The 27591-nt window shown below is 31.9% G+C and overlaps 1 protein-coding gene across 2 annotated transcripts in view; it reads right to left on the bottom strand.

The window, feature by feature from the left end:
- LOC126890522 (E3 SUMO-protein ligase PIAS2-like) overlaps positions 1-26375 on the bottom strand; it is a 143330-nt gene extending 116955 nt beyond the window's left edge. Inside the window, exon 1 of one of the 2 annotated variants that reach the window (XM_050659525.1) lies at positions 26112-26375. In XM_050659525.1, coding sequence (XP_050515482.1) covers positions 26112-26138 — 27 coding nt within the window. In that variant the 5' untranslated portion in view covers positions 26139-26375. The remainder of the gene's footprint in view (positions 1-26111) is intronic. The other variant, XM_050659524.1, reaches the window with a different exon arrangement.
- Between the last annotated feature and the right edge of the window lie 1216 nt (positions 26376-27591).

Raw genomic sequence — 27591 nt, 5'->3', positions numbered from 1 at the left:
GAACTCGTGCATTTGTCGGCTCCCAGCCCCCTTTTCACTTACTACAACTAGTCACCAATTTAACTACATTTTTAAAAATTCGTGTAAAATACCAGCTTTTCTAATATGTAAAATGATTTTTTCTACGGACGATATTCTTAAAGTTATTCTAAATGTTTTTAAACTACAAAATTTCACAAATTTGGCATTAGGATTTTTGACTATACATATTAGATAATTTTTTTATCTTTTTTTAGTACATTTTGATAGCATCTGTTTTCTACTTTCATTTGGCATACGCAGAATTGCCATATCTTCATTATTTTCTGTCTTATGTTATTGCAAAATAAAGGTCTCTGGGATAAACAATTAGAATAACTCTTAAACTAATTAATGGATCGGTCTCAAATTTTGAGGTTTTGTTAAGTACCCCAATACCCAACTTTGGGTGAAACACTAAAGTTCGAAGGTAGTTTTAGTAAAAGTTATGAACAAATAACGATTTTCAATTATTTTGCAGTTTGCGTAGCAACAGATTAACTTTTTAACTTTCAAAAATCGGCATTTTAAAGGCTTTTTAATGTTCTAAAAAATTAAATTTTGTAATTTTATGTCAACTATTTACACACACCGGCAAAATTAGCCGAACACCTTAAAAATGGGACATGTTTGATGTCTTGAATTTCCTAAACCACTGATTCGATTTGAGTGATTCTTTTAGTATGTTATAGCCTTATTATTTAAGAATATCGTTGTAATAATATTGTTGCTAGACAGGTAAATATCATTTTATACCGGGTGTACCAAGCATACTGTGTTTTTTCTTAAAGTTTGGAACACCCTGTGGAATATTCTAGCATATGTAAAATATTAAAATTAATACTAGATTGTAGACTTGGGCTTTCTTAACATTTTCCTTTTTGATTCATTTACTTATGTAAGATAATAAAGTTATGTGCGTTAACAACTATCCATGGTTTTCATCAATAAATCCTCATAGTAGGGGAGGAAAGTATACTAAGTTTGCAGTTACTCGAGCGTTAGGGGGACCTATTGGATTGGAAGAGTATGTGCTAAAATCAGAAAAAGGTTAAGTTAAGTTTTCCATAAAGTGGGGGACTTTTCATTTTTTAATTTAATTTTCCATTTGAAACAATCATTTTTCTCCGATTATAGCGCTATCTACCCATAATTCGAAAAAATGTGTCGAATAAAAGTTGCTTATTTTTACGTAAAGAATCCAAATCTGAAATAAAAATTGGGGGATCCTATTTAAGATTTTAAATTAAATCCCCCACCCCACCTCCGTGGGGGCTCGTGACACCCCACGGAGAGGGGTGGGGGTAAATTAATAATTTTAAATACGAACCCTGCGATATTTCGCGAAATGAACATCAGATCGTAAAACTGCAAAATAAACCTATTCAATATTTTTCAAAAATCTACCGAATGGCACCAAACACGACCCCCCACGGAGGTGGGGTGGGGGTTACTTCAAAATCTCAAATAGGAGCCCCCAATTTTTATTGCAGATTTGGATCCTTGACGTAAAAATAAGCAACTTTTATTCGCAACATTTTTTCCAATTATGGATAGATATAGCCTATATTTCCTATAATCGGAAAAAACGATTGGTGGAAATGGAAAATAAATTAAAAAATTGGGAGTCCCACACTTTATGAAAAACTTAACTTTTTTTGGTTTTAGCACCCACTCTTCACAATCCAATAGGTCCTCATAACATTCGAGTAACTGCAAATTTAGCATACTTTCCTCCCCTACTATGAGGATTTATTGATAAAAAGCATGGCTAGTTGTTAAAGCACATAACTTTTCCAACATAAGCAAATTAATCAAAAAAGAAAATGTTAAGAAAGCCTAAGTCTACAATCGAGTTTTAATTTTAATATTTTATATATGCTAGAATATTCCACAGGGTGTTCCGAACTTTAAGAAAAAAACACAATATGATTGTAACACCCGGTATAAAATGACATTTACCTGTCTAGCAACAATATTATTACACCGATATTCTTAACTAATAAGGCTATAACATACTAAAAGAATCACTCAAATCGAACAACAGGATTAGGAGATTCGAGACATCAAACATGTCCCATTTTTAAGGTGTTCGGCTAATTTTGCCGGTGTGTGTAGCTTTTGAATGGGGTGCAAAAAATCGAAAAAATCGCGGTTTTTGAACTAAATTGTTAATAATTAAAAACGGACGCGAACTCTAGTCAGGAAAGGTTTTCTTCCTATAGGTCTACAATAACTAAAAAAGTAGTCAGCTACCTGGATCTTTAAGTGTCCCGAACATGGTCTATTTCTAGCTTATTACCCTGAAGTAAAAGGGATTGGAAACAGGAGGAAGAGGCCTATGTTCAGCAGTGGACTTTTGAGGCTGGATGATGATGATGATGATGACTAATTTTTAGTAAAGTTATTCAAAACATGTTGAAGAAATAAAAATGTATGAAATATTTTAACGATGATTTTCAAATTTAATTTGGCGTTGCAACTTTTGCTCACGCGCGACATAATGCCTATGTTTTGCAATAATCGGCTAAACCCAAAATATCCAAACCGCGACATATTGCATTTGGAATTATTGAAAATTGTTTCACTTATCATATATAACTATGAGCTAAATTACTGGTCAAAATTAAACAAACACGGTTCCGAGATGGTAATAAAACAATTTTGGCGCGCTTACAACGTTTCCTTGTCGCCATATTGGAAAATGTATGGAGAACATAATATTTCATAAATTAACGGGCTCAACAATGGATGTCAAGGATATATTCCTTACCTTCGTTTTCTGTTCCTGAACGCTACACTTTCACTAATCACTTTTATATATTTAAATTGCACCTTCTGACACAAAATCTTTGGAATTTTTAATTTTAATAAAATGTTTATTTTTGATTATTATGTAAACAAACTAGCCAGGCAATTTTAAATATTCATTAGCTATTACAAATGAATACAAAATTTTGCATGACATAGAAACGTCATCTATTGAGAAAATTAGTAGCGCCATCTTTTGAGAAATGTGAGAAATAATTTTGCCATATAAAATTTAAAATGGCATACAATTCAAAATAAAACTCAATGTATCCATATAAAAGCTGTTGAATATTGTATTGTCATCGAGTTCTGAGCTATTCTAAAAATTTCAGATCTCTAGCTAGTCAGGAAGTACCTATGTTTAAAATCGATTACAAGATTTTTTCAGGGCAAAGTGACAAAGAGACAGACAACGAACATGTGAAGTACATACAAACGTGGTAATAAAACTTAATCTGTGCGTGTGCGACATGTATAATAGTATATTAGAGTACATGAAACATGCGAGTACTATAGAATAGATGATTTTTTCAAATATCATTTACAAAAAAAATGATATTCAAATTTATTTATATAGGGTGAGGCAGATAACTGGCCTATTAGAAATATTTAGAGAACTAAAGGCAACAGAATCATGAAAATTGGAATGAAGGGGTTTTGAAGGGTGATCTATTTAATGAAAATATTTTCATCAATTTGCTACTTCCGGTTATACCGGAAGTTGCTTAAAACTTCGTTTTTTTAAAATGGGACACCCTGTATATTTTTACATTTTTAGATTCTACTCGATGTCTTCTTTCTTAAAATATGCGGTTTTGTAATGTTATACAGGTTAGTTTAAAAGCTAATTACGTTTTTTTATTAATTTCGTAGCAACTTTCACACCCTGTAGAATTGTAGTAGTTGGATATCAAAAACTCTATTTATGTTAAAATGATTTTTAATATAGTCTACTATTATTAAAAATTATTAGTATAGCTAAATGTTAAATTTTAGTATTCAGGGTTGGTAGAAACTCGGAATGATGATTTTCTGAATTTTCTTAAACGGAACACCCTGTATTTTAGTATTGCAATGGAAAGACATTTTATGGTACTTTTTTATTTCTTAAGCATGCCCTATACCTAAATGCTTTAATTTGTGCTTAATTGTTAATCGCGCCAAAAATGTTAACTACGTAGGTATTTTGATAGCTCAACCATTATTGGCAATTTTAAAGATCAGTCTAGATTAATATGTATTTATTTCCGAAAAATTATTTGTGATTGAATATTTTCACGGCCAACCTAATAAAATTTCACGTATTTTTTGTTGCAATTAATGTTTGGCTTGAATCACTAATAACTCACAAATTAAAGCAGTTAGGTATAGTGAATGCTCAAGAAATAAAAAAGTAGCATAAAATATCATTTCATTACAATAATAAAATATAGGGTGTTCCATTTAAGAAAACTCAGAAAGTACTCTTTCCGAGTTTCGACCAAGCCTGTATAGTACAATTCAACATTTAGCTATACTAACAATTTTTAACAATAGTAGACTATATTAAAAATCATTTGAACATAAATAGAGTTTTTGATGTCAAACTACTACAATTCTACAGGGTGTGAATGTTGCTAGGAAATTAAGAAAAAAAAAACGTAATTATCTTTTAAACTGGGTGGAAATTGCATTTTAGTGCATAACGTGCATCCAAAAGTGCATAAACCTGTCACAATCAGTGTATTAAGGGCAAAATTTTGTTATTTGGGAGATTTATGGAGTTACGAATACGCAAGCAGAACCGACCTCCGTATCACCTAGTGCCCAGAGTTGCTGCTAAGGCACGTCATCTGGAGTTTCGTGGGATATCGGCAATAAATTAAAGAAAACAGATTATTCGAGGGTTTTTGGGATGGCCTAACACGAATATGACATTACAAGCGACCGTCGGAACACCCGGTGCCCAGGGTGACTGATCTCGAATTTAGAGAGTTTTTGGAGGTCGATTCTGATGGCGTATTCATGTTCAGCAACCACAAAACTCCTCGAGTAATCTACTTGCATCACTTTAATGTCTGCAAACCTCGAAATTTAAGAATATGGCGTGTATATTAGTCACCCCGAGCACTAGGTAAAGATCTGTTCTAATGTGACAATCTTGTTCAGAAACCCCAAAAACCACCTGAGTAATCTGTCTGTATCAATTTACTACCGAAATTAATATACAAATATGGTATAGAAAATGCTTAACAAATAAAAAGGTACCATAAAATATCATTTTAATATAATACTAAAATACAGGGTGTCCCATTTAAGAAAACTCAGAAAATACTCATTCCGAGTTTCAACCAACCCCGTATACTAAAATTAAACATTTTGGTATACTATTATTCCGGTATAACCGGAAGTAGCAAATCGATGAAAATATTTTCATTAAAGAGATCACTCTTTAAAACCCCTTCATTTCTAATAGGACTTTTATCTGCCTCACCCTGTATTGTAACACAAACATTTATATATAATTATTTTATATAAAAATATATCTAAATTTATTTATTTTGTAACACAAACATATTTATTATTTATTTCAGGTGGTGTTACATTTTCAATATCAATATCGTCTGCAGATATTTTCTTAAAAAGACTTAATTTTTAAAGGACCCCGCAGAAACCTTATGGGAAATGGCTCTCTGTCAAATGCTCTGAAACTTTGGGTTCTGGCAGTCCTTGCTGTGTAGAACAAAAGACTCAATGGGCGCATAGCTCCAAAAAATCATGGTTTTAAGATATAAGCCTCTGAAGTTATAGGTACAGTGAGGACGTTTGAGTTGGAAAAAATTCATTTTCTCGAGAATTGGCGACTCTGGAGATAAATTACAAATCACGTCGATTTTTATTTTTAAATTATAATTTTTTGGCATGTATATCATACTAGTGACGTCATCCATCTGGGTGTGATGACGCAATCGATGATTTTTTAAATAAGAATTGAGGTCGTGTGATAGCTCATTTGAAAGGTACTTTCAGGCTCTCTATTCAATAATATAAACATTAACAATATTATTTATACTGGGTGCTCAAAACATTTTTTCGAATTAAATTGATTGAGACCAGAAGAAGAATGTATAATATAATTTATTTAATTCGAAATACATTTTACTGTTGTCCGAAAACAGGAAAAATGTTTATTTGATAAATGAATATTGTTTTTCACTTAAATTCAATATTAAAGCTGCCACCCACCTGCCTCTTAGCAGTTTGAAGATTTAATTTAAGCGAAAAGAAATGTTGATTTTTCAAATTAACAGTTTTTCTGTTTTCTGACAGCAGTAAAATGTATTTTGAATTAAATAAATTATATACATTCTTCTTTTTGTCTCAATTAATTTAATTAAAAAAGAATGTGTGTGTACTATGTACGCACGTAAGAAGATATTCTTCTATTATATAATAGGTAATTTAAACGAAGTAAATATACTTAAAAAGGTTATTTGTATTTTATTTAAAAATCAAACTAACTTTCTTATCTACCACTTTCAAAAAATTTTTATTAAAACAACCAAAAATAAAAAAAATATATGAATCGGGCGGGAATTGAACCAGCAACCTTCCAATCTCAGTGCTAACGCATTTCTAACTACTCCATCGAGGCACTAGAAATAAACATGTAAGTTTCGGATATAATTACACAACACGGCGACATATAGTGTAAAAATGTTATGCTTACATAATATGTTATTAATCCAAAAACACAATAAGAATTATAATAAATAATACATTTCCTAAAACCACTAATATATTCTTTTAATGACTTATTTGCACGGTTACAGATACATACATACCTATCTTGAAAGATTAGCAATGAACTACATACTGTCAGTGTACGCAGGTGCGCGGTAAATGTACAATTTTACCCTCAATCGATTCGTCGCTAAAGAAGAATATCTTCAAAAAATATTTGGGTATAAATAAATTAAATACCCTGTATAAATAATTATGTTAATGTTGATATTAGTGAATAGAGAATTAAATAACCTTTCAAATAAGCTATGACACGACACCTTTCGATTAAATTAAATGTTCTAACTGCTAAGAAGCAGGTGGGTGGCAGCTTTAATATTGAATTTAAGCGAAAAACAATATTTATTTATCAAATAAACATTTTTTCCTGGTTTCGAACAACAGTAAAATGTATTTCGAATTAAATAAATTATATACATTCTTCTTTTTGTCTCAATTAATTTAATTAAAAAAAATTTTTGGGCACCCTGTATAATAATATTGTTAATGTGTATATTATTGAATAGAGAATTTAATAACCTTTCAAATGAGCTATCACACGACCCCTATTCTTATTTAAAAAATCATCGATTGCGTCATCACGCCCAGATGGATGACTTCACTAGTATGATACACATACCAAAAAATTATAATTTAAAAATAAAAATCGACCTGATTTGTAATTTATCTCCAGAGTCGCCCATTCTCGAGGAAATTAATTTATTCCAACTCAAACGTCTTGACTGTTTGATTAAATATTGTCAGTTTGTTTAAATATCGTGAACTGCCAAAGCGTATGCATTTGACTTGGCATTGCTCATTACACATGTGCTACTTTCGATACAGAATGTCATGTTGCGATTCTATTGGTTAAAAATCTGTATCATAATGAAGCCCATTATGATAGAGGTATTGAAATTATTGTAATTAGTATATTACAAAACGAGAGTAAAAAATTATGATTTCTTTAATTATAAAGATATTATTTTGGTTTTTAACACAAAAATAAAAAAGAGTACTACACAAAAAGGGTACCCCCATTCATCATCATCACTGGCTCGACAACTCTTTCTAGGTCTTGGCCTGTTCCAGGATTCTTCTCCATTCTGATCTGTTTCGTGCTTTTTTTCTCCAGTTTTTTATTTTTAAGGTTAATATATCATTTTATATTTGTTCTAAATATCTCAGCTTCGGTCTTCCTCTTGTTCTTTTTCCTACTGGCATCTGTTTGAATATTTTGTTTGGTATTTCGCCTTCTTCCATTCTTTCTACATGTCCCATCCAACGCAGCCGTCCTATTTTAACCTTCGGAGTACGAAGACTGGGTCAAGCGTGACCCGAAATTCAGTTATTTCGTAATATTTTATGAAATAATTTTTTTACAAATCCGAATGATCGTAAGTTCTCCTTATTTGTTTCAATCTATTTTTTCGTATATAATTCGTGAACATGCAAATTACAGTTTTTCTTCTACGTAACATCTATGATGCCGGGTCAGTCCTGACCCGGTCTTCGGATTTCGAAGAATATTTTCAATATGTTTGTAGGTACACGTAAATCGCAGCCGTCTCTGTTTACGGGTATACGTAGAGTGGAACTCCGATAAGTCGGTCTCCGATAACCGGAAGTCCGGCTAACCCGAACCGATTTTCATCAGACAAAACAAACATTTTTTCACTCTGACCAAGTTTTTTACCAAGAAATAAACAATACTGTATACAACTGTACGTAATTTAGATGTATTGTGCATATTTTATGTACTTCATGTTTTTGCAATTATAATGGAGTTTATCTGTAAGTATGCCGTGTTTTATTAATTTTTACTATATTCTCCGGTTAACTCGGATTTTCGATAACTCGGATCGGCCGCAGTCTCGATTAATCCGACTTATCGAGGTTTCATTCTATTCAAATATATGGCCGGAGCAAATTTACCCATGCCCGTTTTCTGTAAGGTATTAAAATCTGGCCGCCGAAGCGAACTAGTATATGCCCATGAGTAACCATCTTAAAAAATTTAAATCCAATAATTTAGGACTTTCTTTGTTTTTTGTTGAATTAAAGATACTGTTTAATAATTCTGACTATTTAAAACATCCTTATAAATAAAATGAGAATGGGTCACGCTTGACCCATCATCGTAATCTAAGTAAGTCAAATAATCTCCGTACTCCGAAGGTTAATGAATGTTGTGATATCCGGATCCTGGTATATTTTGTATAGTTCAAAGTTGTACCTTCTTCGCCAAATTCCGTTTTCTTTTGTGCCCTTATATATGTGTCGCACGATTTTTCTTTCAAAGGTGGCTAGGAATGTTTCCTCTCTTTTAGTGAGTGTCCAGGTTTCTGAGCCCTATGTGAGTACCGGTCTTATTAAGGTTTTGTATATTTGGCATTTTGCTTTTCTTGCTACGTTATCTGATCTTAGTTGCCGAATTAAGCCATGGCACGTATGTAAAGTTTTTTACCCCTTCAATGTTGTATTCTCCTATTGTTATATTTTGTGGCTGCCTTATTTCTGCGTTTTTATTTACCTGCATATATTTTGTTTTGTTCTGGTTGAGGGTACCCCATTAAGACAGGCAAAATGCCCTCACTCCCAGAATTCAATTTTTTGAATTCCTTCTCCCCCTTCACCCTCTCTTTCTCCCCCATCGCTAAAAACCTCATTTTTCCGTTTTTAATATTTTTTTTGGGATCAATCAATTTAACAATTTTAATAAATTCACATACATAGATGAGGCTTCTACAAAACATGTCCATTTTTATAGATGTAGACTGAGTGGACATAACCACGCAATGTATTTTTATTATTTTTTTTTTTTGGAAAAAAGCATATGACTTTTTTTATAACTATTTTTTTTATTTTGTGTATTTAATTAACAACTATTTTTCTAATTTTTCAGAAAAATCTGAAAAAAATTAGAAATATAGTTGTAGGGGAAAGAGGAGTGAGAGGGGCTGGTTCTAAAAGTTTGTAAACATAAAATAAGTATAAAAAGAATAATATTCTCACCTTCCTACATTTGGTAGATCAAAAATATATAAGACTTCGAAGGACCAGCAACCAATTGATTGCAAAATAATATGTTAGTAACAATAGGGAGCAGCTAATGGTAGAATAATAAGTAAATAATAATAAGAATAATAAATCAAACTCAAATTGACATAGTTTATTTTTGTATTAGACACAAATAGTATTAGACACAAATTTTTGCAAGAAGTAAATAAAATGGACAATAAAAGGAAATAATGAGAAATTAAAAGTAATAAAAGTTATTTTGCCAACTAATCACCTATACCTAATTTTATACAAATGTTCTTAACCCGCCGTTACACGCGTCTTCTATTGTGACGTGGTTGCACGCGTATGAGCGTCGCCCTCACCTACATAAATTCGACTTATTTCGAGGAAAAATGAATGTCAACATGTATAAATATCAAATGGGTTGTACTCATATATTATAGAAAGTCTCGTAAACCATTTTTTTTTATTAATTTAACAAAACAAAAGTAAAAATAATATAGATCAATAGCAAGTTTTCTTAATTTTCAATTTCAGCAAGCCACTGAAAAAATTAACGTTCTTTATACGAATTCATTTGACTAAAAATACAAATTAAAATTAACAACTGTTCTGAAGCTATTTCTTTGTGGCATTTTTGTAATTAACTATTAATATTTTGTATTTTGATAACGACGTCCGAGGTGGAATTCGAAACGTCAATAAAATCAATTTTTCAAGTTAAATTGTGGCTTATTTACCAATTAGAATAGGTAAATTTAAAAATGGGTTCTTAACCAGTGGCGCACCTAGAATTTTCCTATGGGGGGAGGGGGGTTTGCTTGAGCACCGAAAGTTTTTTGTATTATTTGTGAAAGACAAGTTATTTCCTACCTTCTTTTATATATATATTTCTATATGCTCTGGGTGGGATTTTAACCCCCAAACCCCCCTCGCTGTGCCACTGTTCCTAACCTAATCCAAACAATAATATTTTAATTAAACCTACCTAAATATTAAATAAAAACCTAAAAGTTTCTTTGAGATAACAGAAACGTGATTTCACCGTGATTGCACGCGCAGTGAGGAATTCCCTCACTTGAAGAGGGATGTCTCTTCTTTCAACTATCACACAGCACACTGACCGCCTGAAATATTCTATAACTTTTTCATACCCTCTCATGAACCATGCTAAAGGCATTCCTGGGTGCTTAAGGTTATCGTACTAGTTTACACAATTTCATTGGTTATAAACAAATATGGTGAGGGATTCCCTCATAGCGCGTGTAATGGCGGGTTAACTATACTGACATGCGGTAGAACAAAAAAGTTTATTTATAAAACCGGCAACCCTGCAATGCTGCAGCTTGGTGCCGTAATTTTGTACAGAGGTGATCAATTGGTACTTCTTCTATGTAGTTTAATTGTATAATTCAGGTACTTACAGTTTGGATGCACAATCACTGAATTTAATACATACTAACTTGAATAACTTGCTTTTATTAGAAAAGCGTCAGATTTAGCGTGCTTCCAGTGGGGAAGCGAGGAACGCACTTTTTACATCTTATTCGCTCAGAAGTTGGAGATGAAGTCTTTGTTTTAGGGGCGAAGGGAACTAGAGCAAGTTAGGTATACGATTTTGGGCAAATAAAATCAGACAAGCGCAGAATATATGATTAGGAAGAAAGAAAGCATGTGTGCTGAGAGCGTAGGGTTTTAGTTTAGGGGGATAGAAAAATATTAGAATAGTTATTATTAAAATATTAGAATTACAAAAACTATTGTAGAAAAGACAATTTTCTACAATAGTAACAAATTAAAAGCTAGTCACAGTAGTTGGCTGTATAAGTTAATATAGTTGAATGTTGTTAATATAGATGTTAATTAAATACACAAAATAAAAAAAATAGACCTGGAGTCATCTCCAAAAAAAAGTTATAAGCTTTTTTCCAACAAAAAAAAACAAAAATAAAAAAATAGACATGTTTTGTAAAATCCTCAAGTATGTGTGTGAATTTTTTGAAATTTTTAAATTGATTGCATCCCATGTAAAAAAAAATAAAAACCAATTAAAGCCCTTTTTGATATTGAGGGGAGGGAAGATGGGGAAGGGAGGAGTGTTAACATTGTGCTGAGTCTTATTTTTAATCATATAAAAAGGGAAAAAAAATAAATATGATTTATTTTGCAGTCTATAAAATGGGGGAAATCCCCCACAACCCCTAAAAAATCTGTTTTTCGAAGTTGGCGCACTTTATGGAAAAGTCTGAAAAAAATTGGAAACATAGTTGTTGATTAAATACACAAAATAAAAAAAAGATTAGACCTGCAGCCATCTCCAAAAAGATATATGCTTTTTTCAAAAAAAAAAAAATAAATAAAAATGCATGTTGAGGTTATGTACACTCGACCTACGAATCAACAAAACTCACAACTCACAAGGTGCACAACTTAGATTATAGCAGTAGTTAGATTCAATGGAAATACTTGGTTCTCATTTGGGCACAAAAGTGGCTAAAGGAAAATAGCTATTTAAAAAAGAAAGATAGACCAATGGGGGATTTACAGACAGATTGAACATCTTCAGGAACACACAATTTATTCCGTATTGCTTCAGCTGGCTTATTATGGGCTTTATTGAATTATTTAAATGTGTAAATCTAGATTTTATAATTTTTTTACTGAATGGGTGTTTGTAATATAATCAAACAAAATGTATTAATCAGTTTACTACATCATAAAATATACAGGGAAAATTTTTCTTACAATTTAAACAAATTTTAATGGTTGAAAAAAATTAAATTTTTAGTATCCTATAAATAGGACGCTGGCCTATAATGGGTTAAGACCAGTATTAAAACCTATCGTAAAAAAATAACTTCAAATTAAAATCTGTCGTAAATTAATCAAATTAAAAAAACTAGAGACCTATTATTTTCGATGACAAGAAGAATTATTCAGTTTTCATTTTTTCCATGCTGGCTAAGGTAAAACTACCAGTTATTGACACCTTCCAGTTGTTGACACTGGATTGAAAGATTTCCCTAAATATTAAGTAAACCAAAAATCCTAGATTTAAATTTATTTCATTGTCTGTCTAGTCTATTGGAGGATGTGGCAACACTACACAAAGTATGAATACCAAAAATGACTCATTGTGCTTTGATGGGTGATTGAGTATTGTTGTGTAGGTATTATTTTGATATGTAGAATTTAACAGTTATTTAAGGTAATTTTGAGAAATATTTTATAGCTGTTCTGATATTAACCTTGAAAAATTTCTTCTGTCATTCTCATGATTACAGTTTACAGAATGTTGTAGAGCAGAGGTTCTCAATCTTTTTGAGTCAGGTACCACCAAATACTTTTTATTATTTTTGGTACCACCAACTAAAATACCTGTCTAGCTAGGTGATCTAATTAACTATAATTGTGCCAATGGTGGTGCTGATTTTGGCTGTTTTGAGTTTTGCGTACCACCTCAAATAATGAAATGTACCACCAGTGGTACATGTACCAGAGATTGAGAACCGCTGTTGTAGAGTAAAATAATGATAATAGGAAATGTTGAATTTGAGACAAGAGCTGAATGAGAGCATGTCAATTATTACTGGAATGCATACATCTTTGTCCAGTTGCTGACATCTCAGTCTTCTTCTTCTTTTTGTGTAGAAATGACTCAATACCCAGGTATTAATGATGTTCACCTTGCATCTCCGTTGTATATCTGCACTTCTAGCTCTATCCCATAGTATCTCAGTCATTGACTAGAATTAGATTAACTGTGAGTTTACAGAAAAATCCTCATGTAATTTGTCATGCACAGGCAATGTTGCTGACCCTGTTGCTGTTGCCGCAAACAATAAGGAATGCACATAATTTTCCCCTTGTTGCCATATTCCAACATTATTTGTGAATATGTGGCTTATACAACTTTTCAAAGCATATCCTGAAGCTGATGATTCTCTGATTTCACCTGACTCAATATCCTCCTCTGTTAACATCATTGCAGCTTAGTGTTTTTGATAGGTCAATTTCTGGTAACGAATATTATTATAATTTCCGTAATGCAAACTTTCCAGCAATTTACCAATGTCTAGAACATTGAGGCCATTACATATCTAATGAGATGCTAATAATAAACTCGCTCTTTGCTTTTGGGAAATTTTTTTGCATGTCAAAGAAAAAAATGATTAACGGCCAAGTAGTGTTTAGCTTAAACTCTAAGCAACATTAATAAAAAATTTTACGTTATGAAATAAACACTACTCAGCCGTTAATCGTTTTTTTTTTCTGCCAAAAAATTTCTCAAAAGCAAACGGAGAGTTTTGCAAATAATAGTCTCAGAGAATGGGATAACCTGTTTCGTGGTAGAGATCTTTCCACATGATTGCTATGTTTTATGACATCATTTACTCTCTTATCAAACATTTCACTCCGATTTAATATTTTAGTATTAAGAAATTTCCTTGTTGGTATTCTTCTGAGCTTAAGCAATTATTGTTAAATGAAAAAACTATTATAGTCGGTTCGCTAAACTCAGACACAACTGGCTAGTGATTTTAGTAGGCATTTTTTTTGTTTTTTGCCAATTTTGGCAAAATTGGCAAAATTACTAACTAGTTAGAAATTGTTAACTACATATTTAGTAATTATTTTTTTGCCAATTTTACCAAAATTGCCAAAATTACTTACTAAAATCACTAGCCAGTTGTGTCTGAGTTTAGCGAACCGACTATATTCACTTTTTTCATTCATATCCGGAGTCTTGAATCTAGTTAACTCCCTTTACGATTTACAACTGTTTGACAACTCCATCAGCCGTTTTAAAAGCAATTTACAAGGGTTTAATATTTGAGTGAAACATCTGTAATTTGTTAATATGTTTTTATGTTATTGTTTTCATCTGTACAGTATGTATTTATGTAAAATTTTATAATCATTTGAAAAATGTAATTTCTTTATTTTTATAGAATTGGGTTTGCCCGTAAAATAAATGTATGTATATAAGCTGTATACTCCCGTGGAAGTTATAGCTGTTCACTTTAATGATCCGTTAAGACATAAGCGATCAGTCCACTTTTCTTCTAATCTGTCTCCTCAAAGCTTCTGGTGTGTCTTGGTTTCCGTCACTACTTTTCTCCACTCATTTCGGTTCTCAGTCTTTTTTTTCCAGTTTCGAATTCCCATAACTCTTAAGTCGTTTTCGACTTGCTGTTTCCATCTTGCTTTTGGTCTTCCTCGTGCTCTTCTCAGGGGGTATCCAGTTGGTAATAACTTTAATGGGATCATCTTCACTTTTTCTACTTATATGACCATACCACCTTTTTGCTTCTTTCACCATGTTTTTTCCTTCCATCCATTGTTCTATTTCGTGGTTCATCCAGGGTCTTCTTTCGTTTTCATTTATTACTTTTGGTCCCAGAATGTTGCGCATTATTTTTCTTTCAAATACTTTCAGCTGTTCTTCTTCTTTTAACGTTAGGGTGTTGGTTTCTATGGCATACATTACCACTGGCCTTATTATAGTCTTATATATTTGCATCTTTGTATTTCTGCTTAATTTTTTCTTTTATTATTTTTTTATTTTTGTGGTAAGCTCTATTTCCTGCTTGTAGTTTCTGTTTCAGGTATATTCTTTCATTATCTCTACTAATCATCGTTCCCAAGTATTTGAATGTATCTACTTCCTCAAATCTGTAATTATCTATTATCATTTGTGTTAGTCTTGTTTTCTTGAATCTGCTTGCGTTCATGTACTTTGTTTTTTCCATATTTATGTGTAGTCCTCGTCTTTTTGCCCCTTTTTCTATTTCAGAGAATGCCTTAATTAATGATCTTTTGTCCCGGGCTATTATAACGATATCATCTGCATAACCTACTATATGTACTGCATTTTTATTAATTATTCCGTTATTTGTTGCTTCTTTTATTGCACAATCTAGAGCTGTAATGAATAACTCAGTTGACAGGGCATCCCCTTGTCTGACTCCGTTTTGGACCCTAATCTCTGTTGTCTTTTGACCTAAATCTATTACTGCTTGTGCCTCTTTCATTGTCATTTTTATTAACTGTATTAATTTGCCTGGTATTGTTATGCGTGTTAGATCTTCTATTAGTTCTCCTCTTTTTCGTTTATTGAAGGCCTGTTTAAAATCCACAAAAAGCATATGCAGTTCCATGTTGTGTTCATATGCTTTTTCCGTGATTTGTCTTATTATGTGAATAGCGTCTATCGTCGATTTTTCTTTTCTGAATTCATATTGGTAATTTCCTATGATTTTTTCGGTATGCTCTGCTAGTCTGTTCTTTATTATTCCCGTCATGACCTTATATTATATGTCACATTTAGCAAGGTGATTCCTCTATAGTTTTTGCATATTTTTTGGTCTCCAGTTTTGGGTATCGTTATAATTATTCCCGTTTTCCAGTCTTCTGGCATTCTTTCCTCTTTCCAAATCGTTACAATTAATTCATGTATTTTTCTAGTTAGAGCTTCTCCACCATATTTGATGAGTTCTCCGTTTATGTTGTCATAACCCACTGCTTTTCTGTTCTTGATACTTTCTGCTACTTCTTCGTATCTAGGTTCCTTGTATTCCTCCGCGTCCTGTCTTATCCTTATTATGTCCCCTTCCTGTGTCATCTCAGCTGTTGCTTTATATAATTCCTCGAAATGTTTTATCCAAATGTCTTCTTCTAAGGCTACCATCGGTTTTGGTTTTTTTCCTAATTTTAAGTAATTATAAAATATAGTGGTTCAGAATGATTTCTCATGTTTTCTCTTTCGATGTCCATCATTATTTCTTCTAATTTTCTTTTCTTTTTCAATTTACATGATTGCTTTGCTATTGTCCTTGCTCTCCTATATGTTTCCATATCTTCTGCTGTTCCTGAGTTTATCCATTTCAATCTGGCTTTATTCTTTCTTTCTATTTGTTCTCTACATTCCTGGTCAAACCATTCATTTCTTCTGATGTTTCTTATTGTGCCAATTTCTGTATCCGCTGCCTTTTCTATGGCTTGTTTAATTCGTTTCCATTGTTCTTCTATTTCTTGTTCTTCGTGTTGTATTTCTCTTTCAAGTTCTTCTTTGTATCTATCTTTTATTTCATCCTCCTCCAGTTTTTGTATGTTCCATTTCTTTTTCGCTACATACTCTTGTTTCTTTTGGTTTTGCCTTAATTTTGCATTTTGCAATTACCAGGAAGTGGTCGTAGTCTATGTTCGCTCCTCTATATGATCGTACACCATTTACTGACTTCGCTTGTTTGTTCTTGATCAGAATGTGATCGATTTGGTTTCCGGTATTAGTTCCAGGTCTTAACCATGTTATTTTGTGTACATCTTTATGCTGATATTTGGTGCTACTTATTTCCATTTCTTCTAGTGCTGCTGCTATGCCACATAATCTATCCCCGTTGTCATTGGTTTTGTCATGTAATGTATGTGTGCCTGCCACTTCTTGATTATAACTTTCTCTTCCAACCTGTGCATTAAAATCCCCTAGGATAATTAGTATATCCTGTTTTGGCACTTGATCACCTGTCTCTTCCAATTTCTCGTAAAAGTCTTGTTTGGTTATTTCATCACTATTTTCGGTGGGTGCATAAACGTTAATTATAGATAGTTTTTGTGGCATAATCTATTCTTATATATGATATTCTGTCATCGACTGCTTTAAATTCTAAGACTTCCTTTCTTAATTTTCCTCTGATGTAAAATGCTGTCCCTCCTTGCCCTTGTTTATCCTTTCCTGAATACCATATTGTATAATCACTTTTTTCTATTTTGCCTTGTCCTCCCCATCTGACTTCCTGTAATCCAGCAATATCTACTTTGTATCTTTGTAGCTCATTTGCCATTTCCTGTATTTTTTCTGAATCTAGTAGTGTCCTCACGTTCCAAGATCCAATTTTTATTTTTCTTTTATTTATTCTCTTCCGTTTCTTATTGTCTAACTTTATCTTATCTTCTTGTGTGCTCGTTTTCCTTTTTCTTGCGGTTGTTTCCTTATTTTCCAATTCAGTTATTTCAGTTATCAGTTTTTTGGATTTGGACTTGCGCTTGTATGCTCGTTTGGTTCCAATTTCTCTCCCTCAGTGCTCCATCTCCACAGTGCTCCATTTATCCACAACTTTTTGTACCCCATCTTTATTCTGTTTCCTTGTTTCCTTTCCATGTTAGCCCTGTCACGTATAATTTTCCGTATTTTCCGTTCATTCTTACTTAGGTCTTCGTCTATAAAGATATGTGTTCCTTTCAATTGCCTTTTTTCTCTCAATATTGCTTTTTTGTCCGTTAGGTTAGCAACTGTACCAATTGTCAGTTGTTTGCTAATTTTACCAAAATTGGCAAACTAAAATCACTAGCCAGTGGTGTCTGAGTTTAGCTAACCGACTATATTCACTTTTTTCATTCATATCCGGAGTCTTGAATCTAGTTAACTCCCTTTACGATTTACAACTGTTTGACAACTCCATCAGCCGTTTTAAAAGCAATTTACAAGGGTTTAATATTTGAGTGAAACATCTGTAATTTGTTAATTTGTTTTTATGTTATTGTTTTCATCTGTATAGTATGTATTTATGTAAAATGTTATCATCAATTGAAAAATGTAATTTCTTTATTTTTATAGAATCGGGTTGCCCGTAAAATAAATAAATATCCATGTATTTGAAGCTTCTTAAATAACTTAGGAGTTCAAAAACCTTAAGTAAACCTTTTTGCTGAAAAAGGCGGTCAGAGATGTCCGAATAGACAGAGGAAATATTTTTAATAAATCATCCCAAGTTTTGGCATATGCAGATGATGGACCTAGTTATATAAATATATCACATAATTTTTGCGAAGTGGATTATACAACAAAGCAAATTAACCCCTTAATGTGCACACTCGAGTTAACTCGAGTGCGCTAAACTGGCCAGACTGTGCACACTCGCGATAATTCGAGCAGTGTTGTACTTTATAAAACTATAATTTTTCACACTCAAATGCCATCGATAATTGAAAATAATAATATAAAAGCAAAAAACAATTGTTTTATTGATATTTATCATTTACATGGGATTGTAAGTTAGAACACTTACTTATTCAAGTATAAAATATAATCCTTTTTCTACTTATCACTTACGACTTATCTCTTCCTTGTGAGCTGCTTTCTGACCTTGTGTATTCATATTCTGATTCGCTCATTTTTCAATATTGGTAAATATCACGCTCCTGTGCAGTAAACAAAATATGTTCCAACAAAAAAAAAAGATCATTCATCACATCGCCCTTCCGATTATTCTAACAAAAATTGTAATCGTCCAGTGACGGTTTCGTGACGATTATTTCAGTAATCGGATAAATTCTAGTACTAGTTGGGCAGACCTGTGCAGTAGGATCGCTTTTTTTTTAGATTAAAAATAAATTGATTTTTTTTGGCCGGTCTCTTTCAAAAAAATTGTTCATTAAGGAGGGGGTATGGTTTGAAATATTTAAATTTTTTTATTATTTCAAATAAAAGTGCATACTTTCAAGAATACTCTGAAAATTTCAAAATAATCGGAATAAAATTACCAGAGATACAGGGTGTTGAATATCCCTACCTTCGACTCGCTTTGCCGCGGCTTCGCGCCAGCACGCCGGAGCGTAGTGAGAAACGTTAAACAACTGTTCGCCTTCTCTTTTGTAGATTACTCCCCAATTTAAAAAACATATTCCAATGTTCATCACTTTACGATTTGGCAGACAAATAAGAAGATGAAGATGCAGTTGTCAAAACTTTAAACGCATTTTTCTCAAAACTGCTTTTTCAAATGCGGTGGACATTGTAACTGAAAAACTACTCGGCCGATCTGCTTGATATTTTGCACAGATTTTCTTTAGACATTTCGTGAGGTAACAACGTCGAGATATTTTTCGTTTTGTGCTTATTTTTTGTTCAACAATATTAAATCTGTTGGTTTTCACAAAATTTTTATCAAAAATTTCGTATTTTTGACTTTTGAGTGATACCAAAAATTCAAAAATCATTAAAAATAAAAAACTCAACGTTGTTACCTCGCGAAACTCATAAGCTAATAAAATCTTTTTGAATTTTTTGTTTTGTATAATCCAGTGATGAGTTCTGATGTCCACCGCAAAATCCATTTTTTTAGCTATCGCTAAAAAAAAAAAAAATTTGTCGCCAATGGCTTATTTTTCAATATTTTGGATTGAATTTTTTCTTAAATATTCTTTGAATTGTACTTAATGTGTTTATTTAATTTAAAAATAAAATAATTCTACCATAGTTTCGAAAAAAAAATCACAAAAATGTGTTTGATATGTTGATTTCAAACCATACCCCCTCCTTAAGGGGTTAATATTCAATGTAAATAAATAAAAACATTAGAAATAGAAAAAAATAATTGAGTTATAATCTTACGTTAAACTAAATAATAAAAACAATAAATATAATAAAACAAATATTTATAGTAAAGAATAAAAACAAATCTGAAGTGTCAATACCACAACTGTCAAATAAATGTTACCAATTTATGCCAAAATGTCACCTTCATTCGATTACAGTTCTGCCGTCCTCAATTAAAACGCGGTATATGCAAAAAATTGAAAATCGAATTTTTGCTATATGTGCATCATTGTATTATCATTTTATCATTTTATTTACTGCCAAAATAAACAAGTTGGAATATGCCGTAGGTGCTAAATTTCAATAGTTGCTTAATTAAAATGCAGTATCTACAGAGTACTCAACTAAAAAGCGGTATGTGCTAGCGAGTATCATGTACTTGCCGCGTTTTAATTAAGCACAGCGCATTTACCGCGTTTTTATCGAGACTCGTGTTGTGACCTCGTATTTTGAACATTATGACATGTAGGTATTTTGCATGTATAATAAACAATTATCGAGCTATTTAGTTTTCTTTTTTGGTAACTATTCTTCCTTGTAAAAATCCTATTTGTAAATAAAATGCAGATACAGCACTATTTCCGATCCAGTAATATGTCCGGTGCTCAATTAAAACGCTGTATATGACTTTTTATTTACAATTTTAACTATTTATAATGGGAAATAAGCCACAATATTATTAAAAAATGATTTTTATTAACGTTTCGACGCCCAAATCGGGTGCCGTTGTCAAAATACAAAATACTATTAACATAAATAAAAATATTGTTGCTTAGTAAAAAAATTCTTCTAATAATTTATTTAATTTGACTCATTTATATCGGCAATTCAGATACATATGATACATTTTAAAGTAGAAGACTTTAAAATGATATTGCCAATATTTATGAGTTGCGTTCCTGGGACGACTTTACTGAAAGATAGTTCATTCGATTACATGAAATCAACCCCAACCCAAGAATATCCATCACAAAAAAATCATAGCATGTGATGTCGTTAAAAAGACAACCACATGCAACTGTGACATTAAAATTCTCGCGTTAGAGATCTCATAGTAAATCACGAGGGAAAACCAGGAAAAACCTCGTGATACTATCCCGACATCGTAAGTATTTGGTTTTACATTTAATTTACTCTCAAAATCAATACCAAATTCTGACTTTACTATATTTTGTTTAAATTATAAATAATATCAATAATACATGGATATATAAGTAGGTAATACTAAAATATAAAGTATGTACTAACTCGACTATTGACTTACTAATTGTGGTATTTTCTTTCTATTGACTTCCTCTTTCAGTATGGGTATCCACATCCTACTGCATTATCAGGACTTCTACTTTCAGGACTATACTTGAATCTCTCCACTGAACTCTATGTTCATTATCCCACGCGTGTTGACATATTTGAGATCTATCAAATTCTCTATTTTTAATATAAGATTGATGTTCACTTATTCTAACGTTTAATGGTCTTGATGTTTCACCTATATAAAACTGTTCGCATTCACAAGGTATTTTATAAATACAATTCTTTGTCCTTTCTTGTTCATTGTTAGGTTTAGTTTTAGATAGAATAGATCTCAATGTGTTGGTTGTTTTGAATGTTGTTGAAATGTTGAATTTATTTCCTATTGTTTTAAGTTTCTCAGATAGTCCTTTTATGTATGGTATTGATATTTTCCTTGTATTATTTCTTGTGAATGTTGTAGGATCCCGTTCTATGTTGTTCTGTTCCATTCGATCCAATCTTGACAATTCCTATTTATAAACGATAAAGGATAATCATTTTTTAATAAAACAGATGTTAAGAATTGTTTTTCTTCTAAAAATGAATTTTCGTTAGAACAAGTAATTTTGGCTCTTAATCAATACCATACATAAAAGGACTATCCGAGAAACTTAAAACAATAGGAAATAAATTCAACATTTCAACAACATTCAAAACAACCAACACATTGAGATCTATTCTATCTAAAACTAAACCTAACAATGAACAAGAAAGGACAAAGAATTGTATTTATAAAATACCTTGTGAATGCGAACAGTTTTATATAGGTGAAACATCAAGACCATTAAACGTTAGAATAAGTGAACATCAATCTTATATTAAAAATAGAGAATTTGATAGATCTCAAATATGTCAACACGCATGGGATAATGAACATAGAGTTCAGTGGAGAGATTCAAGTATAGTCCTGAAAGAAACAGATAGTAAAAAGAGAAAAATCAAAGAAGCGGCTCTAATTATGCTAAACGCAACCAACTGTGTCGCAAATTCCTCGGTGGAATGCAGTAGGATGTGGATACCCATACTGAAAGAGGAAGTCAATAGAAAGAAAATACCACAATTAGTAAGTCAATAGTCGAGTTAGTACATACTTTATATTTTAGTATTACCTACTTATATATCCATGTATTATTGATATTATTTATAATTTAAACAAAATATAGTAAAGTCAGAATTTGGTATTGATTTTGAGAGTAAATTAAATGTAAAACCAAATACTTACGATGTCGGGATAGTATCACGAGGTTTTTCCTGGTTTTCCCTCGTGATTTACTATGAGATCTCTAACGCGAGAATTTTAATGTCACTGTTGCATGTGGTTGTCTTTTTAAAGACATATCACATGCTATGATTTTTTTGTGATGGATATTCTTGAGTTGGGGTTGATTTCATGTAATCGAATGAACTATCTTTCAGTAAAGTCGTCCCAGGAACGCAACTCATAAATATTGGCAATATCATTTTAAAGTCTTCTACTTTAAAATGTATCATATGTATCTGAATTGCCGATATAAATGAGTCAAATTAAATAAATTATTAGAAGAATTTTTTTACTAAGCAACAACATTTTTATTTATGTTAATAGTATTTTGTATTTTGACAACGGCACCCGATTTGGGCGTCGAAACGTTAATAAAAATCATTTTTTAATAATATTGTGGCTTATTTCCCATTATAAATAGTTAAAATTGTAAAAATGCCACAAGAAAATAGCTTCAGAACAACATTTTTATTTACAGCTTTGATAAAAACATGATTTTTTTTTAAATATATTTTTAAGTAATGTTGAACTATTAGAACATGTTTTGCATTAAAAAGTTGTCAAAACATATAGAGTTCTGAGAAAAAACTTTGAGAGCCGATTTCTCGGTTTTAGGTTGGCTGCACATACAGCGTTTTATTTGAGGACAGCAGAGTTACAGCGTGTTACAAACAAATGTGCTTCATAAAAACGCTTTATAATCCATTTATAAAAATTAAATGAAACATATTGTGTATTTCGCCTTCCGGCAACAATACCAGGACAACTCAAAATTGGTCGTTTTTGAGATGTCTACACTAACATATAGAGGATTTTAAGCTCTATAATCCGCGATGACTGGGACATTTTTAAGTGCAATACTCTCCGAGTGAGGGCGCTAGGTCCACTATTACATTCAGACTGGTAGGAGGTAAAAGCTGCGCGAGTAGTGGGCTAACGCTAAAATCCGTAGTAAACCTTTTGAATTGTCTCAGTGTGCATGCCACAATGATCACAAAAATATTCATAATAATGAAATGATTCTTCCAACAATACTGGGACAACTCAAAATTTCAATTAATTGCTAATTATTAAATCGAGTGATAGCACAAGATTGCTAAAATGAACTGAAAAGTAATCTTTGACATCAACTGAAACAAAGAACATAGTTTTAGTCAAAAACGAATATAACTCAAAGCATAAAATGGCTGTGCAAAATTCCAAAAACTCGATTTTCTCGAAACACGTTTTTTTGAGTTGTCCCGGTATCGTTGCCGGAAGGCGATTTCTTTAAGTTAACATTAATAGAAATCTTCAAATACTATTTCTACACGTATATAATAAAATATGTCTAGTGGCTGTAATTCCAGTGTACTCGGCAAAATGATTCTAAAAAAGAACACACCTACCACCTAAATATCTCATGTTGTATTCATGTTACTTCACAGGATATGACGCGGATGATGTGAAATGGTAAGTATATTAGATGGAGTATACAAAACCCTTATATAAATAGTGTTGACATATGGATCGGAGACATGAACCATCTCCAAGGCAGATGAAAATCTCCTGCTTATATTTGAACGAAGGAACCTGAGAGGAATATTCGGTGGCATCTGTGAAAATGGTGTTTGGAGGAGGTACAACTACGAGATAAACCACAGATATAAACATATATCTGGTGGTAAAGACGTAGTTTCTTATAAAAATAGGAAGACTAAGATGGGACATCTAGCAAGATCACAGCAGAACAACCCTCTTAGAAGAATCCTTGTCACAACCTGTGGGAAGTAGAAATAGGGGTAGGCCAAAACTCAGATGGAAGGATGGTGTAGAGTGTAGAGTATGAACAGTTTTTTTATTTATTTATTTATTCACAGGCAAGCCCTATTCAGATATAAATGTTACAGTGTTCTAAATTATACAACATTAATGTTAACCAATTATATAACATAAATTATCATAATATAACATAACAAAGTGGTTTGAGCAAAAATAATTCTATGAGTAGTACAGTTACAAAAAACGAAAAAAAAAAGAATAAGATAACATATAGGTCAGTACAATTACAAACAAAAGATATCACCTAAATCAATTCAGAAATGTTCCAAGGTGTAACGGTTTTGAGTTATCTAATACATACAGGTCATGTAACACTAATCACAATACAAAAGCTCTGGCCGAAAGTATTAAAAAGTTAGGGAAGAAATATGATTTTTAAAGCGGGAAACAAATATATTAAAAATTTTGAGGTTATTTAATGAGTTAGCTAATCTAAGAGTTCTAGGAATAAATATGTTGTAAGAATAATTGAATCTATGAAAAGAGACATAAAAGGTTTGCACCTGCCTAGTCGAACGACTGGGGACAAATAGATATATTTTGGAGAGAAGCTCGGGGCAATTACCGTTGATAATTTTAAATAAAATTATTAAGTCTCTTTGTTTTCTGCGTACCTCAAGAGGAGGTAAGTTCAGTATGCGCTTTAATACAGAATAGTCATAGTATACATGCATCTTACTTAGTAGCAGTATATCTCAGAAAATTGTGTTGGACAGCCTCAAGTTTCAGTTTATGAGTAAAGTAATAGGGGGACCAAACTGTGGAACAGTAATCGAAATGAGATCTAACCAGGGAGAAATAAAGGGATTTAATAGCTGAGATATTTGTAAAGTCTCTGGTGGTTCTTTTTATAAAGCCAAGCATCTTCATAGACTTCTGTATTGTACTGGAAATGTGTGATTTATAGCTAAGGGCGGAGTTAAGGATCACACCTATATCCCTAGTTTCAGAGGTAGAATGTAAGGTCAGATTATTTATACTATATTCGAAGATGATTGGATAATGAGTTCGATGGAAACGAAGAATATGGCATTTGGATGCATTCAAACACATACCATTTTGCATACACCAGTTAGATAGGTGATCAATATCACCTTGTAGACTAAGTGAATCAGCCTCACATGTGATTATTTTAAAACATTTTAAATCATCAGCGAATAACAAAGTTTCACCCACTTGGAAAGAGGGTATTATTAGATCATTGATAAATATATTAAACAACAGAGGTCCCAAGTGTGATCCTTGTGGTACACCTGAGGTAACAGATATGTTATGAGAATAGTAATGGTTAACCCTGCCAATCTGCGATCTTTGCGTAAGATAGCTCTTGAGCCACTTCAATATAAGGCCATCAATTCTGTATAAATAAAGTTTATGAATCAAGAGCTCATGATTAACTTTGTCGAAAGCTTTGGAAAAGTCAGTATACACAGAGTCAACTTGTAAACCCCTCTCAAGAGTTGGAATATTTTAATGAATTTCCTTGCAAAAACTGTGTCAATAACTGGTAGGTTAACCTAAATCTTTTTTATTTTCATTGGTAATTAATTTGTTTCATTTTTACCGTTTTCAAGTTACGTTTTTAGTTATTTCTTTATGTATTACTGTGTTGCAACTTATCACTTAAGTACCAGATTGAAGTACATAACATAACTAGTATTTTATGTACATTGTACATACCTCATATTCTGTTTAAAATTTTATTAAGAATAAGAATAATAAAATTGTAATCTAGAAACTTACCCGATATTCAGCGGTGTTATCGGACATTTTCTAGGGGGGAAAATGTTCACAGTCAGATGTACTTTCCACCATTTAAAACAAACTATTTCAAAACCAAATTTTGTTACTTATATTAATGTCTATTCTGTCCTAAATCCTTCATCCTAAATGGCTTGATCTTTTGGATCATAAAAATATAAATGAAATTAAATGATTTATTAAAAGAATAGTTTTTATTTAATAATTTCACTACCGGTTCTCCAAGACATTTGATCGTTGATTTTACTCTACAATGTTGCCAACTTTCAAGCAAGATTTTTCCCTCAACCACAGCTCAACTGCCGTTTTCCCCGTTCTCTCGCGTTTTAAATCGGTTTTTGTAACAGAAAATTATGGATGTGTACCTATACATATATGTATTTTCAAAACTGTATTAATTTATTAAAGAAAAATTGACGTACATCGTACATAACAAAGTACAAAGAGTATAACCTAAAAAAACACAAATATTTTAACAAAACTTCAAAAATACATCAGCAAATTAAGAATTTTAAAAATGTGTTCTGAAGCTATTTCTTTGTAGCATATTATGCAATTTACTATTTTATTTGCAAATAAAGTCACAATTTAAGTTTGAAATTAAATGTATTTGACGGTTTGACTTCCACTTCGGAAATCGTTATCAAAATACAAAACATTAAATAGATTAAACAAATTTTGTTTTTGTTGCTTGGCCAAAAAAAATTCTCTAATAATAATTCAATTTCATCTGACTCATTCATATTGACAATTCAGACATATACCTATTTCAGACATAATGCATTTTAAAGTCGACGGACTTTAAAATGATATTGCCATATTTATGAGTTGCGTTCCTGGGACGACTTAGTTCATTCCATTACTTGAAATCGACTTTAACTTAAGAATATCTGTCAGAAAAATCATAGCCACATTTTAAAAGTAGGATCTTCTAACAACCACTTTAAATAATGTTTTTTGTTTTTGTTTGCTTGTTTTAGATTTTTTACTTGCTGACTATTTTCTGCCTATCACTAAATAAATTATCATTATCACTCACGTCTATTAATTGTGACATACCCTGCTCTGAAGTCCAATAATTCCCCGAAACATAATTATTATTGTTGTTAACCAGTTCAATTGATACTACAGGGAGAAGCTATGTTTAATTATTTTCAAATAATCTTTTGAATTTTTTTAAAAAATATTTTACAATTTGGACTGGGTGTAGTGAGTTAACTTTCCCTTTTGTTAAAATTTCCCGTACAAAGGGAAATTTCTCTCCGACTGGCAATTTACACAGTGCAGCTGTCAATCAGCATACAGTGCCAACCAGAGATATGTGGGCACTATCAACAACCAATCATGTATGGGCAAATCGTGGATAGGCAAAACATATTTCATAAGTGGTAAAAACTCTCGCAACAAAATAGACTGACTGTATTGGCGCCTCCGTTAGGTTAATTATTCCGATTCGTTTTTT

This window comes from Diabrotica virgifera, chromosome 8 (assembly GCF_917563875.1).
Source record: "Diabrotica virgifera virgifera chromosome 8, PGI_DIABVI_V3a".
In the NCBI taxonomy this organism is placed as follows: Eukaryota; Metazoa; Arthropoda; class Insecta; order Coleoptera; family Chrysomelidae; genus Diabrotica; species Diabrotica virgifera.
Note: the sequence above shows the minus strand (reverse complement) of the source record. Positions and strands in the feature narration are given on the sequence as shown.